The sequence below is a fragment of the Crocodylus siamensis genome, chromosome 2, assembly GCF_052110815.1.
Source record: "Crocodylus siamensis isolate JL-2025a chromosome 2, ASM5211081v1, whole genome shotgun sequence".
Taxonomy (NCBI): Eukaryota; Metazoa; Chordata; order Crocodylia; family Crocodylidae; genus Crocodylus; species Crocodylus siamensis.
Genome location: NC_143396.1, coordinates 167070345 through 167088722, shown reverse-complemented (window position 1 = coordinate 167088722; position 18378 = coordinate 167070345). Strand labels below are relative to the sequence as shown.

The 18378-nt window shown below is 45.7% G+C and overlaps 2 protein-coding genes across 2 annotated transcripts; one reads left to right on the top strand and one right to left on the bottom strand.

Moving 5' to 3' along the window:
- Nucleotides 1–6802: 6802 nt before the first annotated feature.
- LOC149871121 (olfactory receptor-like protein COR4) lies at nucleotides 6803–7750 on the top strand. Its single transcript, XM_090034562.1, has one exon. The coding sequence runs from the start codon at nucleotides 6803–6805 to the stop codon at nucleotides 7748–7750; it is 948 nt and encodes a 315-aa protein (XP_089890688.1).
- A 6554-nt stretch (nucleotides 7751–14304) lies between these two features.
- Nucleotides 14305–15249, bottom strand: LOC149871120 (olfactory receptor 5AR1-like). The gene has a single exon (XM_090034560.1). The coding sequence runs from the start codon at nucleotides 15247–15249 to the stop codon at nucleotides 14305–14307; it is 945 nt and encodes a 314-aa protein (XP_089890686.1).
- Between the last annotated feature and the right edge of the window lie 3129 nt (nucleotides 15250–18378).

The window sequence follows — 18378 nt, the reverse complement described above, 5'->3', positions numbered from 1 at the left end:
GGAATTGACAGCAAGAAGTAAAGATATTGTGTTGTGTTGCGTTGCGTTGCGTTGCGTTGCATTGCTTTGCATTGTGTTGTGTTGGACATATGACGTTACTCATGGTGTGTGATGGCTTGTCTTATGTTTTTATGCCCAGCTATGAAAAGTGGATTGTACATTCAAACAAGCACCTAACTCATCACCAGAAATGAAGCCAACTTCCTACAGTTCAAAACACAAAACCTGCCAACTATCTCCAGTACCCCCACAAACTGCACACCAGAATCTATCAAAGACAACAATACCCAGCTACCTGTGGAGGCACATTCCTCATGAGAAAAACACTCTGCCTCCAGTCTCTTGGGCCTGATCCTGAGAGGGAACAAATTACAATGCAAACCACTTTTCAGAGCTGGGCCTATGAACTGCACTTCATCAGACTCATAGGTAGTAGATACAGAAACTTATGGACGCAATATACACAGTGGAATTCTGGCACCCCGTACCCCCCACCCCAGTCTGTCCCTCCCCCCCGATGCCTCCATTTCCATTTTCACTGACTGGCTTTCTTGCCTTCATTGCACGCCATACCAGGCTTCTTTACTATTCCTTCCATCCAGGACCAGGAGACCCACCAACTTCAGGTACTTTTTCAGCCTGACAAAGGGTTTTTCAACCTGAAATCTTCCTAAGATATATTTCTCTAACTATTCCTTTTTTTTCATAATGAACATATAAATATAAAAACACAAAATAAGCGATCACTCACCATAGGTAACATATATCCAACACAACATCTTTACTTCTTGCGGTTAATTCCTTTATAAAAAGAAAGGCTCTGTGAGATTTCAGTTTGGCTACCTTAGATGCTGCTGGTACTACTCATGCTGACTGCTGAGCCACCTACACTGTTTTTACCTGCTGCCATTTACAGTGGTGGACCAGACCAAGGCTGAAGGGGAGGAGGAGACCTCACAGGGGCACACTGCCATGTTGTGCAGAGGCCCTAGCACCAGGAAGGGCACACCTGAACACACACACAGTGGCACCCACCCATGTCACGAGTTTTGCCTGCCTGTGACCAGAGGTGCAGGGCCCCAGAACCCCCCTCCACCTATCTCCTTAATAGCTGGCAGGCTTCATGGCCACAGAGGGCCTAGCAGGCCTGCAGTTTTCACTCCACTCTGTCCCAAGACAGACACAGTCCCACAAGCACCCATGACACAAGTTTTGCCTGGCAGCAGCTAGAGGTGCAGGGCCCCAGAACCCAGAAGCCCCTGCACTGATCTCCTTGAAACTTGGCAGGCTTTGTGGCATCAGCAGGGGCTAGCATGCAGTTTTGACCCCGCTCTGGCTTAACACATACACGTGACGTGAGTTTTGCTTTCAAGAGTATGGGGCACAGTTTCCCTGAACCCCCTGAACCTATCTCTGTGGAACTTGGCAGGATTCATGCCCTCAGAAGGGGCTACCATTCCTGAAAGTTTCATCCAAATCAGGCCTGAAATGACAAAATTACAGGCTGTTTCGAGCTTCTACATTATAGCCTATGGGCAAAACGTTGAAACAGCAGCGAAACAGCGAAACTGTTTCGATGAAATGGAATGGAACAGCTGTTTCGAACTGAAACAAAATTTGAAATGGAACACTGCCATTTCACACAGCCCTACTAGCTCTGTGTTTTCAAGTGACAATGGTTCTGGACTGCTTGCTATGTTTTATACAAAACTCAGTGCTGTCACTGGAAGCATGTAGTGCTTTACATACTGACATATGTTTTTGCTGCTGTTGCCACTCATCTGTTGTATAATATGCATCTGGTAGAAGCAGTCATCCAGGAAGTGAGAATCCTGGGATCTAGGCCCTCCTCAGCATTAGGATGGGAAAATTCAGGCACCTGGCGGCCAAGTATGAATGATTCTTAGGGCCAGAAAAACAGCCCTCAATAGGACATGTAACTTTGTAGCTCAGAGATAAGAGCATGCCACTGGGAGTTGTGACACCTAGGTTCTAATCCCAGACTTCTCTGGCACTATATAGTCACTGGATAAGAAACATAAAGAGTCCTCCAAGCAGAGCCACACTCAGGAATTCCCCTTTCCATTGGAGTATTCTCAGACTAGAGTGGCAGGGTCACATCCCCCTTGTTTACTTGCTTCCTGGGCCAGTGAATATATATCTCTTGTACAGTGTCAAGGATTCAACTGACAAGGTACTTTCCTCACCACCACTTCAGCCTAGCCTAGCCATATGGGACAGATGGGTTTGAACCCCCTCAGGTTGAGGAGGACTTAAAACCCTGGCCTTCCCTTCTATGGACAAATGCTCAAATCACTCAGCAGGAATATAAAATTCAGAAGATCCACCCTACCCCTTGCCTCTACAAGGGGCTGTGTTAAAGCAAATGGTGTTCGTGAGTTTGGCATTGTAAGGGACTGGGATATAGGTGGTTGTGGCAGGTCAGCTGAGTGTTGAAGGTAGGGTCCAGAAGCTGAGGGCTTTGCCTTGACAGCTTGCTGCCGCCTGCTTTGGGTTTCTGTGGCATGTGGGAGTGGGGCCCTCTTCATGTAGCCCTGGGGAATGACACAGCCTTAATCCATGACTGCATCCAGCTGGGGCCTGGGGTCTAATGCTCCTCAGCTGGGCCTAGACTGATTAACAGACTCCACTTCCCAGCAGCCCCAGCCCACATGGCTCGGTCATGGTACTCATGGAGACCCCAGCCTCACCTGCACTGTGATAGCACAAGGCTGAGGTTGCCATGGAGACCAGCCCAGCCATGCTGGCAGGTCATGTGGCAGGGCAGGGCAGGGGGCTGCTCCAGAGCCACTGGGATCTTGTGGAGGGGGCAGCTTGGTCCAGGGCCAGGGAAGAGCCCAGTCTTCAGCCTGCACACTCTGGGCTGTGGCACACAAGCAGCAGATCACAGCTCTGCCCTGGCCTAGCAGTGGTGACAGCCTGGTCCTGAACCGGGGAAGAGCCATGTTCCACTGCCTGCGCAGTCTGGCCCAGAGAGTCCAGACTGCAGACCACAGCTTTGCCCTGGCCCCAAACCAAACTGCCCCCACCACAAGATCCCAGCAGCTCCAGAGCAGCCCCCCACCCTGCAGCATTCCATGACAGTGATGAAAAAAATTGCGGTCCATTTCTTGGAGGCTCACAAAGTATCACAGACACACATACATTAGATGGCACAAAAGGTGTATTTGCAAATAGGGTCAGAGCAGAGTCAAAAACTCAGATTACTCTGAACCCACCAAGGAATTTTGCAGGCTGTATGTATCTTTTTCCTCCTGGGCACGTGTGCAGAAACAGGAACTCTTACAGCTCACTTCCGTTTCATACAAGCATACATGTGGTTACATCACTACATATATTGCATGTATATTATAATTAACTACTTAAGTATGCAGGGCGGAGAGGTAAATATGCATCAGCTAATTAAGCATGCTCAGAAAGTACTATAGGTCACCAAGAGTTTAAACCCCCGCCCTTTCAAGGACACAGTCAGTTGAATTCCAGCTTCTGTAATCTGCATGAGAAAGGCTAGGGAGAAGCTGGGGGAGAGTCTGCGATTTAGTATATAAGAGAAGCTGTGGCAAGGCTGGGCAAGGAAAAAAGTCCTTGGCAGTGTTTCTTTCTTATCAGGTGCAAGATGCAAGCTGTGCATTTCTAACAATACTCCATTTCTAACAACAGCATGACTGGGGCCTGTCTTCATGGCAACCCCAGCCTTGTGCTGTCACAGCCAAGGGAGGCTGGAGTCTCCATGCAGACTGGCCCCATCCATGTGAGCAGGGACTACTGGGAAATGGAGTCCACTTCCAGCCCATGGGCCAGGCTGTGCATGCCCCTTACCTTATGTGTGACTCATGATTTGGCTTAGGTATAAGAAACAAACCCACAGCTATGATGAACATTTTTACATGGCCTCCAAATGGGACACTACTCCCTCCTTCCACTCCCTCCAGTATACTCAGTTGTCTCAGCTCTATGATCGTAGATGAACGCATGTTCAGAAGCAGAGGGCAGGGGTGAAGGAACAGTTCCATTTAACCCAGAGAGTTCATTTTATTAATATTTGCCCCAGGCATCCCTCTTAAAATTGGACAAAAGTGTTCTTTAGACCAAACTAGTGGGACAGGTGTTAAAAAACAGATTGTACCAGTGAAAGCTGGAAGTATGTCACCCTACCCAGGGTTCTCAGCCCAGCTCTGTACTTGCAAGTGAAAGTTACTTTACAGGACAAAACAGCATCTCAGAAAAAAAGGCTGAGGTTTTGTGGATTGGTCACTTGGATTTATCTGCCCAATTCTGCCTCAGTCCCACAATGGTCACATTAGTGATTTACATATCAGAGCCTAAATTTGTGCCACGGAAGAGCTTGACAGTATGTCAGCTTCTACATAGGAGCTCATTGATTTTTTTTCCCCCCTAAGGGAACTAAGAACTGCTATTAAACAAGTTTCCTTTTCATCTTACCCCTTTGAGGCCAATTTTTTGTTGACTTAGTCAACACACAGTTATATCCTCTGTGTGCCATCTGCTGCCAGCATAAAAAACATGAAAACAAATTAAAGGTCTGGGTTGAGCAGGTTCATCCTCCTGGGGTTAGAGGTGCTCCTGGAGTTCCAGGTCCCTGAGTCATGATAGCTCAAGAGTAAGTAAGGGAGCAGCCTATTGCACAGGTTAAACCACGACCTACCTTATACAGATATGTGACAGAAAATGCAGAAATGAGGACCAGGAGAGACAATGAAACATGAGAGAGAAGGTCAGTTTCATACCATGCCTGCTCCTGCCATAAGTTCCTTGATAAGACTCATATAGGGGAAGAAGCCCATTAACCATAGAGGGAATATTCTACCTTATTTTTCTGCAGATAAATCCACCTTTAATGTGAGAGGGAGAAGAGTCAGGGAGACAAGGTGGAGTAGTGATTTAGAGAGAGAGAAAGGGGGAATGTTCATTAGAGAGAGAGACAATCTTGCTGGAAAACCCCAGCCCCAACACTGAGAATTGTGTTGTGTTCAGAAATTATTTCACCTTCCTTTGGAGGTTATTTCATATAATTCCAAATAAGTGTTGTTTTCCTTTCTCACTCAGATTCTCTCCAGGCATAAAATATTTGCCAGATATCAGCAAATCTCCCTTGTCTTCATCCTTCCACTTCCTAGGTGGAAAGAAGCCTCCTTTCATGCAGTGCTCATAATATATGCTGGAGAGTGGTGAGACAGTCAATATGCTGAGACCACAGCATATCATGATGGCCAGTGCTGTTTCTTTGGATCTGTTGACAGGGCAATCTTTAGTGTTGATGGCAGTACATCAACAGGCAGCAGTGGCAAATTTAATCCAGCCAGTTTGCATCAGGAAAAGGAAGTCTCATCACTGAGCAAGTGTACCCAGAACCATATGAGCCAGTCAGGTTGCCCGGCAGTGCTGAAGTCTGCATAACTGCAACTCCTGAATATTGGTACCTAGACTAGGTAGATTACAGCAACTTCAGTCACATCTGCACATGCTGTTATAACAGCTCTGTGTACTGTGCATGCGTACCAATTTTTCTATGCACATGTACTCTCACCCCATCTGCTTGTTGCCGTCACTTCTTGTTGCCTAACTTCTATGGCAATAAAATGGCATAGTTTGATTTGTATGAGGCTAAGATAGTCTCTCTATGAAGTGAATGTAAGCTGTCCCTGTCGTAATAGGTGGTTTATGATTAAGGATTCAGCTGATAGTCCAAACTTCCAGGATATATTTTTTGCTGTACTGGATTCTGAGCTGAGGTTCTTCAGTCTTTTTTCATCTCGTTCATATCCCAGTGCCCGTGTCACTGATCATGTGTCAGCCACAGACTTTAACTCATTTCTAGGTGGCAATATCATGAATGCTCTTATGGAAAATTCATGAAAACTATTTTATATGCATTTTACCAATTCCTTTCCCTTCACAACTAGTAACTGACCATTGTGCTCTTACAGAATGCATTGGGGCTACATGCAAGTTGAAGAGCTATTTTGTATCAATGTAACCGCAGAACTGGGACATAATTTAGTATAATGATAAAAAGATATAGGTCTTGTCCTCTTGGCAAATCTCTGTTTCCTTGTGGCACTGACCTGGAAAGTGTAAAGGATGAAGATTAACATTTTACTTATCCTGTGCTTCAGAAAATCAAAGGCAAGACAAAATTCCTGGGAAGAACTGAGTTTTGGAAATAATTTTTTCTGTCTTTGATATTGATCCATCAGACATAACAGTGAACTCTCTTATTGATTAAAATGCCTCCTTATCTTCAAATGTGCATTGTACTTAAAGAGCAAGTCACATGACATCATGTCAATTTTATACAGGACATGCTGACAGTTTTGTGGAACAGTCATTGTCTGAAAGAAAATGAGCTGAGAGACATCGTTATACAGAAAGCAAAGAGCAAATAAGAGGTTTCATAGCATGCCGATACAGGCATATTCCAGGCATGATGTACTTTCTAGTGCATGAAAGACTTCCCAGGGCAGGATGTCTCCCATTCATTATTTCAGTTTCCTTTTTCAAAGCCATTTACTGATCTTTCCATGCCCTCACAATTATCATAGGAATATTGATGCTGTATCACTCTACCTGAAGAGGATCCATGAAACCAAGACAGCAGGGAAAATAGCGTATGCTGAGCCTCCTGCCTGAAGAACCAAAAAGTCAACACTACTCAGCACCTCTGGAAGAAGCTCCAAGACGTAACTGGACTGAAGAAGCGGCAGCTATTTTGAAATTTTCCTCTGTGTTGTATTGCCTGAGTCTGTGCTCTAAACTCATAATGGGAAGAAACTGCAACCAGGAGGCTGAATTCCTTTTTACAGGACTCACAGATCACCAAGTGTCTCAGATCCCTCTCTTCCTGCTCTTCCTAGCAATTTATCTCATCACTATGGTAGCCAACACTGGGCTGATCTTTCTAATCCAGGATGACTTTCGGCTTCACACCCCCATGTATTTTTTCCTTCGTTATTTGGCCTTTGTTGATCTCTGTTATTCGACAGTCATCACCCCCAAGATGCTGTCTGATTTCTTAACAGAGAGGAAAAACATTTCTTACATAGGATGTGGGGTTCAGGTTTTTCTTTTTGGTGTCTTTGTTGTAACTGAAGGCTTCCTCTTGGCTACAATGGCATATGACCGTTATGTGGCTATCTCTAGCCCACTGCTATATTCTGTCATCATGTCCCCAAAACTCTGTGCACAGCTGGTCATTGGTTCCTTCTTAATTGGGTGTGTAAATGGAATGACACAAGCTGTGAATATGTTAGATTTATCTTTCTGTGGCTCCAAGGTCATTGAGCATTTCTTCTGTGATATCTCCCCACTGATATCCCTCTCTGAATCTGATTCCACAATCAATCAGATTATTCTCCTTGCTTCAGCTACTTTATTTGGACTGTCCAGTGGTGTCCTTGTTCTTATCTCATACATTTTCATCCTCTCCACCATCCTGAGGATCCATTCTACTGAGGGCAAACACAAAGCCTTCAACACCTGCACCTCCCACCTTACAGCTTTTAGCATCTTCTATGGTACTGCTCTCTTTGTATATTTAAAATCCAGTTCCAAGGACTCAAAGCCAAAGGATAAATGGGCCTCAGTCTTCTACACAGTGGTGACCCCCATGCTGAATCCCCTGATCTACAGCTTGAGGAACAAAGAAGTGAAGGATGCCCTGAGAAGAGTGATATCAAATAATATATTAATTAACATTGTAAATTACTAATCAGATGGCAATAAGACATAATATATGAACACCCGGCCCAAGCATTGAATCTCATTCTGCTGTGAGTCTGCTTGCTATATGAATTGCATTGAAACTTCCCCATTCTGACTAATTTCTTCTACAGTTATACCCTAAATCAGTGGTCCTCAAACTTTTTTGTACCAGAATCCATTCGTAAACATTAACTGCCAGTCCCAACCCAATAGACAGTTTAAGTAGATATCCGCCCCCAGCCCTGCAATGTCCCTCTCTCCTAACCCACAACCCTCCAACCCCCCAACCGTGCTGGCGCCCCTTACTCCTGACACACTGCCTCCCACGCCCAGCCCTCTAATGCTTGGGGCAGGGGGTGGGTGTGTGGGGTTGTGGTTGTGTGTGAGGCATGGGGGAGCACATGCCTTCCCATATTTGTGTACCCACAGTGGGCATGGGGCTGCAGCCTAGCTAGACTGGCACAGGCAGAAGCCACCTCCGCAGCCCAGCAGATAGGACCCAGCACAGGAAGGCAGAGTGGGCCAGCGAGACTCGCTGCTGCTACCTCCACTGGGACCCCTATGCCAGCTTTGCCACAGCATGAGGAGTAACAGACAGGGGGACCATGCTTCCCTCACCTCCTTCCATTGTCAGCCACTTGCACACTGGCCTGTGGCTGTACCCCACCACCATGGACCAGCCACTGCCACCATTGCTTCCCTCAGACCACCCGAGCTGCCCACTACCCCACATCCCCTCTGGGGTAGAGTTGCAGTCTGAGGGGAGCGGTAGCAGCAGTGGCGGCTGAGCCATGGTGGCTGGCATCAGGAAAAGGTGAGATCAGTGCAGTCCCCCCCACCCCCTCTCCACTCCTTCCATTACTTCTCGTGTTGCTGGCAGAACAGCTGGCACAGGGAGCCCAACAGTGGCAACAGCAAGAAGTCTCGCGGCCCTGCTCTGCCCTCCTCTGCTGGGTAGTCTGCTGGGCTGCAAAGGTGACTCCTGCCCATGCCACTCTGGCCAGGTTGCAACACCATGCCTGCTGTTAGTGCACACATCTGGAAAGGCATGTGTCCCCCCATTCCCCCATGATGCATCTCCTGTGCCCCTCCCACACCCCCAATGTGTGTGCATGCACAGGCATGTGGTCCCCCTTCCTGACTGCCTTCCTCCTGCTGACCCAAGCCCAAAGCAGCCCTTGTGCCAGCCTTCAAGTAGATAACCACAGTTTCCCATGTTTTTCTCCTTTAAAGGTTTTTTCATGACCTCTTCATTTATTCTTGCTACCCACTTAAAGGTTGTGACTCATGGGTTCAGAAACACTGCCTTAAACCCTCTCTAATAGTGAAAAGGTTTGGGCGAACAAACACATCATTGCTCTACTAAAAATAACATCATTTTTCAAAAAATGTATTTATTCTAATAACACATGATAAGATCAGAACAAATAGGTAATATTTCTTAATCTTTTTCAGATCTCTGGGTATAACCATGCTATTCTACCATCATATTTATTCATATGCCCTAAACATATTTTGACTCTGGGTCTGGGAAAATTATGTACAGGCAGGACTTACAACACAATTGGTTCCTGAAAACTGTGTCTTAAGTCAAAATGTTGTAACTCGGAAACAATTTTCTCATAGGAAGCAATGTTATAAATGGGGGATTGGTTCCTGAACAAAGGCCCAATACCCTATTTTCACCAAAAATAACGAAGAAGTTTGTACTCAATCAATTATAGATGCGTAATATAGCTACATTAATGTATTTATACTGTAAATAGCAATCATATTGATTTGGCTGGACTTTTTGAAGGGCTCTTGGTTGGACTTTTTGAAGGGTTCTTGGCTGGTGTCTTCTCAGGAGTCTTGGCTGCAGGTTTTTCTGGAGTCTTGAACTTGTTCATTGGGGTGGCATCTCATCAGATCAAGTATTGTAAAGTCAAAACTGACGTCAGAAAGTTGAAACGGTGTCAATTTATAAACGTAAGTGTGAAACGTTGTAACTCGAAACGTTGTAAGTCAAGGACTGCCTGTACAAATTTAAGCAAATATGCTGCTTTATGCTTTACAAGCACACTTTTGCACATCTCTAGATTTGTGAAAGTAGCTCACTTGCAATACCCTATGTGCAGACAAAACTGGTTCTGAGGATGAGGCTCTCATCCTTATTGTCTCCCTATTCACAGCATGGTGGTGGTCAAGAGCATGATGAGGAAGAGGGGTGGTGAGGGTGGGACAACACAAACATTGTATTTTTAGATCTATTGCCCTTTTACCCATTTACTAAAGAACTAAGCTCCAGTGTGTGGCTGCAGAACTGTAGATACACACGCACCCTTGTGCCCGTTCCCTGACCTCCACCATAGAAATGCTGTCATTGCTCTTTAAGGAAAGGGGACTAGTGATTTGCCAGCTCCATTTTCATCAGTATCTCCATTCTGTATTCAATTGCGCTTGAAGAAATGTCATTTAGGGTCAGATCCAGATCAGCCCACTAAGCAACTGAAACAGGAGTTAGACTGGATTTTGGGAAGCAAGTCTTGCATGGGTATTTTTGGTTTCTTTGTTTTTTGTTTTATTTGTTGTTTTGTTAGACTGACTGTATAGTTGAAAGAGCAGTTGGATGAGTTTTCGGGCATCAGGTGCCCTTCCACAGGTCACCTAAATCCCCAGAGGCCTGACCTATCAAGTAGCTTCCAAGAATACCATACTCACACTGGCTACTTTGATTCCCATGTCAGTTCCCATACACCCAAACCTCAGGGCAGTTCAGTTAGAGTGACCAGACGCCATTTTCAGAGTATCCTCTCTCATGTTTTTGCATGGATGATTACAACTCTTCCCAGCCTCTGTAACTTCTTACCCCCGGTGCATCCTGAAGAAAATGTCAATATGTTCTTCAGCCTTGTGCATAGACAGCAAGTATGTGGGGATCTGAGGTCCCTGGCTCCCTCAGGAAGAGAGCAGGGTGACCACCCATCCCTATTTGGGTGTGACAGTCCCAGAATGGGAGCATCAAGTCCTGGCTCCAGATCATGCAGGGATCTTGGATTTATATTCACTGTGAAAAAAAGTGGGAAATGGTGGATTTCCTCTTGTCATTAGAAAAGGTAGATTTCCCCTTGCAGGCTGGAAGAATTCCACCCTGAAAGGTGCTGCAGGGAGCAGGATGCAGGGGATGCCACCTGCACGTGTACACGCACACACATGCACATGGCCAGCAATACAGCCCCAGGCAGCAGTAGAAAGCAGCTGCCCCAGTTGCTTGCAAGTAAGTCTACGGAGAGGGAAAGATTGAGGCCCCCACAGTAAGGGAGGGAGTGGGGCACAGGCTAGGCCTGGGGGCGCTGCCCAAGGCCAGGGCAGGGAGAGGGACAGAGCCAGGAATGGCTCATTCAAGGGGTGAGGGAAGGACAGCTCCCTGCCACTGCATGCACTCCTGGGGAGGGGAGCATGGAGAGGGCATGTGCCTCAAATTTGTGCACATCGTGGGGGGCAGAGGCAGGCTCACTACCCTGCTTCCCTTCTTCTTGGAGCCCTGTACTGGTTACAATGCAATGGCAAAGTGCCCTGTGCCTGCCCAGCAATAGCAGGATGCCATCGCAGTTGTGCCTCCTGCCGCTGCCAGGTGGGGAAATGTCACCTTGCCATGTTGGCATGAGGCTGCGAGGGGAGGGCAGCAGGGTGGGGAGCCCCAAGCCCACAGTGAGCAGCCTGCATGCACCCGTATTCCCCAGCAGGCTCTGCTCAGCTCTGTTTCAGATATGCCATGGGGGGCAAGGAGGCATCATCTTCCCCCTGCCCTCCCTCCCCCGGCAAAATTAAAGTCAGTGTCTATGGCCTTGTACATACTTGGTCTTGGCCTTGGTCTTGGCCTTGACCAAACGACATCGCTGGTACCTGAATGCATGTGGTGACCTGTGGCAGTAGTCTCCAAAAAGTTAATATAAGGCATGGGTAAGGCACGGCATTCCTCTGCCTGAAGGGCTGGATATTAGATAAAGAGTGAAAATTTCTGGGTGGGAAATACCATCTCTCCTGACAAAGATGCTAATTCTCATACAGTTCATGGATTGAGCTGAGCTTCCCCATCTCCCTCTTGGAGGCCATTTTTTATTATTTCCATCTAGCATTTTAGTCCTTTTATTTAGTTCCCCTTAGCCAAGAGATAAGTTCCTTTTAAATATCTATAAAACTGCAAATCATCTTCTTTCAGTCCTTCCTGAGACCCCAGCATGTCAAACTAAGCAAACTCTCTGGGTCTTCTCCATCCTTGTCATTGGAAGTGTGATTACTGCACATGTGAAAACCACAGAGATAACTTTAATTGAGCTAGCCTGAAGAAACACAGAAGAGAAGTCACAGGAACACTAGCTTCATCCTACATTGTTCAAGGTCACTGGGGACAGCTGGCATTTCCTTGGGCATTGAGACAGTAGTGAAGACCTTTCAGCAAATAGTAGGCCTTGAAAAAGGAAAACAGAGGATGATATCTTTTCTTATTATATGCAGGACAGAATGAAAAGCACAAATACATCTGGCTGGCAGAAGCGCTGCAGCTGCAGCCCCGGGAGGCCCCCAAGACCCCAGTTAAGGCTGCTGGAGCCAGCCCAATGCTGGCCCCAGCCTCCTCTACTGCCCCTGGGGTAACCTGCTGCATGCCAAAGTGCGTATGGCACAGGTGTTCCCCAGAGACAAGTAGCTGTGATGCAAGGTCCCTTGGGAACCAGATATCCACACTTGTCTGGACGCACCCATTGTGTCTCTATTTGCACCACTGCAATTACCTGTTGCAGACACTTCCTGTTGATCATCCTAACCTTTCATTGTAATTTCTACAATTTTATGTTTCTTCTATGTATAGGTATGGTGTCCAAAACAGTGGGCCCTGGAAGAAGCATGGACATGCAATTTTATACTTTCATGCTTCAAGAAGTAAAAGCCAAAAGAAAAATTGACCCAGGAAGAATCAAGTTTGAATCAAGTGTCAAAGAGGACTCCCATACCCTGAGTGTCAAAGAGGGCTATGGGAGTGATCACCTGGGAAAGTAGACCCACCAGCCCTGCCTGAGGGGCAGAAAGGGGTGTTGTGGGGAGGAGATTCTTTATGTGTTACAGGAGGCTGAGCAAAGGCACTAGCTGTCATCAGGAGAAGAACCCTGGGGCCATCAAGGGAGTTCCCATTGTACCCACACCTGACTGATTATGCTTGCCTGAACTAAGGTGACTTCAAGACAATAGTAGTCAACTGAAAGACTGTTATTCTGGGTGTCTATGACAGATCTACTGGGACTCTATCAAATTTTTTACAAAAGAAGAGATGCCCCTGCTTTGTTTCTTTTGGGTTTTGGACACACATAAGGTTGCCTTACTGGGGAATAGACCTACTGTCACTCTACCGGGGGTGTGATCACCTACCTATACATGTATATATGTCGTTACAAAGTTATATATTTATAAGCCTTAAGTTTGCTAGTACTACTCCGTAAGTTAAGTGAGTTACAAATTAAACCTTAGAATAGATAGTGGTGTATGTATATGAATATATGTATGTATGTAAATAATTGAATATAAATTCATACATATCTATATGTATTGTGAATAATACATATTGTAAATAATTACCTGTTCTGTCAGAGTGCTGTTACAGGAAGTAACCCCATACTGGGATCCTGAGGTTCTTCATTAGCCCAAAGGAACCAAAAAGACAGATATAGCTGGTGCTTCAGGGTTCCCCAAATTGCCCCTGGTAGCGGTTAGCACCCTGCAGCAGGGTGTTACATAAGCAAGGGTCTGTAGTTGGGGATTCTAGAGTCTCTTCCTGGGCCTGGGTTTGAGGGAACTTAACCTTAGAAGTTTTCAAGAGAAAGTTAGACATTTGTCTGGGATGTTTTAGCCAGAGATGATCCTGTCTTGAGCAGAGGGTCTAGACTGGATGACCTTGTGAGGTCCCTTCTAGTTCTCTTTTCCTGTGATCCTATGGTTTCTATTTATGCATATAAAAAAGTATATTATACCCATCAGTCAAAAGTATAGCAAGGAATTCCCACAAGTAAGGTTCAACCTTTGAGAGCAAACATTTCCTTTTATTGGTTCTGTGTCAACAACAGGAACAGTAATAATACTTTTGAATTATGTCGCACCTTTCATTTGATGAGCCCAAGATACTTTATAGCTATTAGTTATACAGAGAGTAAAGTACTTCAAAATACTAATCTCCACCTTGAAAAACAGGAAAATGCAACTTATTCCGAATGCTTACAATAGAACAATTACACCATTGGTAAAAGCATCTAGGAATCCTTATACTCATTTTGCAGTCTTCACCATTAGGACTCATCCATTCTTGTCCACTACCACTGGAAATTCAACCAGCATTCCATAGTTCTATTGTTATGGTTTAGAAAAGAGAAGGTATTGCTTACGTTTCAATTCATCCATTGAGGTTCATTTTCACAGGTGAATGTTCTAGCATTTGAATACCATTTAAGTTTAACAAAACTCAAGGGAGAATTTCTCCTCTCTCTGAATGGAGGCCTCTTGGTCTCCAATAATGTAGTGTTATCAGAGCAATGATTACTTGTATGGAAAAATCATTTTTCTCCCCACAGTACTCTTTAGGGCGTCCTTCACCTCCTTGTTCCTCAAGCTGTAAATGAGGGGGTTCAACATAGGAACCACAATGCCATATAACATGGAGGCCACTTTATCTTGTTCCTGAGAATGCATGGAACTGGGTTGTAGATACATGAATGCAGCAGCTCCAATGAAGATACCAACAGCAGTCAAGTGGGAAGCACAGGTGGAGAAGGCTTTGCGCCTGCCCTCAGCTGACTGCATCTTCAGGATGACGACCACAATGTATGCATAGGAAATTAATATGATGAGGCTAACATTTACTATATTGAAGGCAATAACTGCCAACATCACTATCTTAGCATTGCTAGTGTTGGAGCAGGAGATCAATAACAGTGGAGGTATTTCACAGCAAAAATGATCAATGATATTGGAGTCACAGAAGAACAGTTGAAATGTGGTAACTGTGAGTACCATGGAGATCACATTTCCTGCAACATAGGCTGCAGATACCAGCAGGACACACACTTTGCGTGACATAATGACTGTATAGAGCAATGGGTGGCGGATAGCCACATAACGGTCATATGCCATTGCAGCAAGCAGATAGCATTCAGAGATTGCAAAGACACCATAAAAGTGTAACTGGCTCACACACCCAACAAAGGAAATGGTTTTCCTTTGCATTAAGAAGCCAGACAGCATCTTTGGAGTAATGCATGAGGAGTAGAAAATATCTATGAAGGCCAAGTTTGCAAGGAAGAAGTACATGGGGGTATGGAGACGGGAGTCAATCCTAATTAACAGGATCATCCCAAGATTCCCCACCAGTGTGACAGCGTAAATCACTAGGAACACCAGGAAGAGGATGATATGGAGCTCTGAACTCCCTGAAAAACCCAAGAGGATGAACTCAGTAACTACGGAGTGGTTTCCCTCAGTCATCGTTTTGGTGTGTCTGGGAAGGAAAAAACAAAAAATAAACACATTCAGTAGGCATTACTCTGAAAACAAACAGGCTGTGTAAGTACCTCCCAATTTTTATGTTGTTAGATGAAAGCATTAACTGTATTGAGATCATTTCAGTAACCTGTTGTGATTTTCTACGGTTAGAAACACAGGACATATCAAAGACAAACAGATATCCTGTCTCAGACTCTGGGGCACAGTTTAGTTGAATGGAAGTCAATGAAAATTATGCAAGTGAATGTCACTAAACTGGGATACTTATTACAGCATGGTGATTCAAACAGTAGTTTTGGAGGGCTTTACTTTACTATGTTATAACAGTTCATTTGTATCAGCCTTCTATTTGTTGACTCATTTCTATTTTAGGAAAAGAATATGTTTCTCCATAAAAAGGTGTGTCAAAGCAAAATAAGTCAAATGTTTCCTTTCTTTACTGAACAGTTATTATACAATGCAAGTGCAACACGGGGGATCCAAGAGGATTTCACAAAAGTGTATTTTCTGTTTCAAATTAGAAATTTCAGTTGAGGAAGTGCTTGTAATATCAGCAAGGGTTTAAATGTCACATCACAGGGAAACAATCACAGTCTGAACCTTCAATTTCTAGCTTCCTAGGACCAGGCAGGACTTACAGACTAACAGTTTTTCAGTATTACATAAGACTGAGTGGGCAACAGTGGCAGATGTATTATAAATATTTGGCTCAAGGCAGTTCCATCTGTTGCTTAGAGAAATAAGTTATAATAGCCTAAACATTGCCATCCAGGTCAGCTTATTTCCCTATAGTACAACTTCTTATTTGAGAGAGTCTATATCTGAGAACTTGTTTACTTAGAGAACCCACTATTTCCCTGCACAGTTTATTACAGTCATCGTTGCTATACAACATATGTGCCATATTCCTATTTAAACAGGTAAAGTAAGGTGTGTACTTCTGACCTTCATCACTACATTCAAGATCCTTTTAGTGTACAGTGCTTGCCTACAAGGAAAGTACTGATTTACCATAATCAAGTCACCTCTCAGTCTTTCTAAGCTTGCATTTGCATACAGTGAGCTTCATCTGTCCTGATTTTGATCAATTTACAAACAGTTGTTATGGTTCTCTGTAGTTGTCTTTTTTCCTACAAAAGCTATTAGCAGTCCAAAGATGAGTAAATTGTATCCAAACTGGTAATGTTAAGGCTCAACATCACAATTTCCCTCTTACATGCAACAAACTCGTCTGACAGGTGACTCACTGTAGTTTTGAGGTAGAAACTTCTCCAAAACTTGACTGTTTCCTCACACATCAGTGGCATTTTCTCTCCATCCAGGATCACGTAGGCTTTTCATCAGAAATTTTAATCTGGAAGTCTGACACAAAACCTCATCTTCTTGCTGTGTCTGGATGAAAATGGAGTAAAAACATGAAGAGATCCCAGCTTTAATGCATTCCCTTGGAATCAAGAAGTCATCTATTTCTGTGCAAAACAGAATGTGCACTTTGGCAGTGGTGTAATATAGTTGCATCATACAGGAGAGAGATATATATAGCTGATTCTTGCAAATTTGGGACTTGTTCCCTGAGGATTCCTGTAGCTCAGGTGCTCTGGGAAAAAGTAGTTGCAATTACTCGATGACACAGCTGTGGTGCCTTCTCCTGCTGCTCACTAGCTCTCTGCTTGAGCTTCTTGGGGCCTGATCCCTTTTTTTCTCTGTAGCCCAACATCACAGCACTGACCCTGCCTGGGCTGCCAGTTGACTGGGCACTGCCTGAGCTCTGAACAGGATTGAGCCCCTCAGGTGTCCCCTGGTGGACCAGCGGCCTGACCAGAGGTGGCACATGGGAGAAAGCTTCAGAGGAAAAATAAAAGGATCAGGCTCCCAAGGCCTGGATCACACACCCAAGCAGGGCAAATTGGCTAGAGCAGGGCAGGGCTTGGCAGGTGCAGAGCTGCTGTAGCCTGAGGTCATTTTCTGCTGAACCCCCACTCCACTGGTCTGTGTAGGATTCGGCTACAAGCTCCTCTTGCCTGGCTTGCCCGGCAGTGGCTGCTGCTGCCAGGTGCCTAAAGCCCCTGAACAGCCCCCTCTTCTCACCCCTCCCCCCCACCCCATGGTGGCTGGTTGTCTTTGGGCAAAGCTAGAGCTGTGGCCCTGGAGTTCACTTGCTCAGCTTGAGCTCAGTGGTCTGGGAATATGCCCAAGGGGTTACAGGGTCAGGACTTCTTGTCCACAATGGACTTGGGAGGCAGCTGTGAGCTCTGCAGCCTCCCCACCTACTTTGTGCAGCCCCATCCTGGCCAGGCAATGCCAAGCCCTGTATACTAAGCCAGAGCAACCTGGCTGCTAGGTGGGGTACAGAGGCTTCATGTACCTACCAAGTGTGGCTGCTGCTACGTGATCCAGGCAGGAAGAGCTGACATGTAGAAATTGCACAGCACAGAAGAGCATGGGGTCAGTAAGAACTGGCCTCAGGCTGCCACGCTGAAGCCAGTGAGGTCCACTCTGCTCCAGCTGCCCCACCCTGTAGGGCAGGGGTGGGAAAAATGCAGCCGATGGGCCAGATGCAGCCTGCCACGCCATTCCATCTGGCCTGAGAAGCCCCTAAAAAATTTAGAAAATTAATATTTATCTGCCCCTGGCTGCCTGTCATGAAACCCTTGATGGCTTACCAAAACTCAGTAAGCAGTCCTTCACCTGAAATAATTGCCCACGCCTGCTGTAGGGGCAGGTATCCAGGTCCTGGGGGTGCAGGCACTGGGCAGGGGACATACTGCAGCAGACTTCAGGGCTGGGTGCAGTTTCAACTATGGGTCAGCAGGAGGTGTGAGGATCAGCCTGTTGCTAGTGCAGGCACCATGGCCTGAGGTTGCCCTAGGCATTCAGAGCAGCGAGCTGGTCTGAGAGGCACTGTGGCCATCAGGCACTTCCCAGCTGTGGTGTTGGCTCTTCCTGGTAGAAGTAGTGGAGCAAATGTACTGTACCCAGCCATGCTGCACCCTGGCATGCCTGCCCTGACTCAGGAGAGAGCACTGCTTCAAACTGGCCAGAATAGCTGTCTGATATGGCCACACCTTAATGGAACAGCAAAATTAGGCAAACTAAAGATAATCCTGCCCT

Bases quoted from the DNA above. Each gene is read 5' to 3' on its own strand.
- LOC149871120 (XM_090034560.1), bottom strand. From the start codon at position 15,249: ATGACTGAGGGAAACCACTCCGTAGTTACTGAGTTCATCCTCTTGGGT.
- LOC149871121 (XM_090034562.1), top strand. From the start codon at position 6,803: ATGGGAAGAAACTGCAACCAGGAGGCTGAATTCCTTTTTACAGGACTC.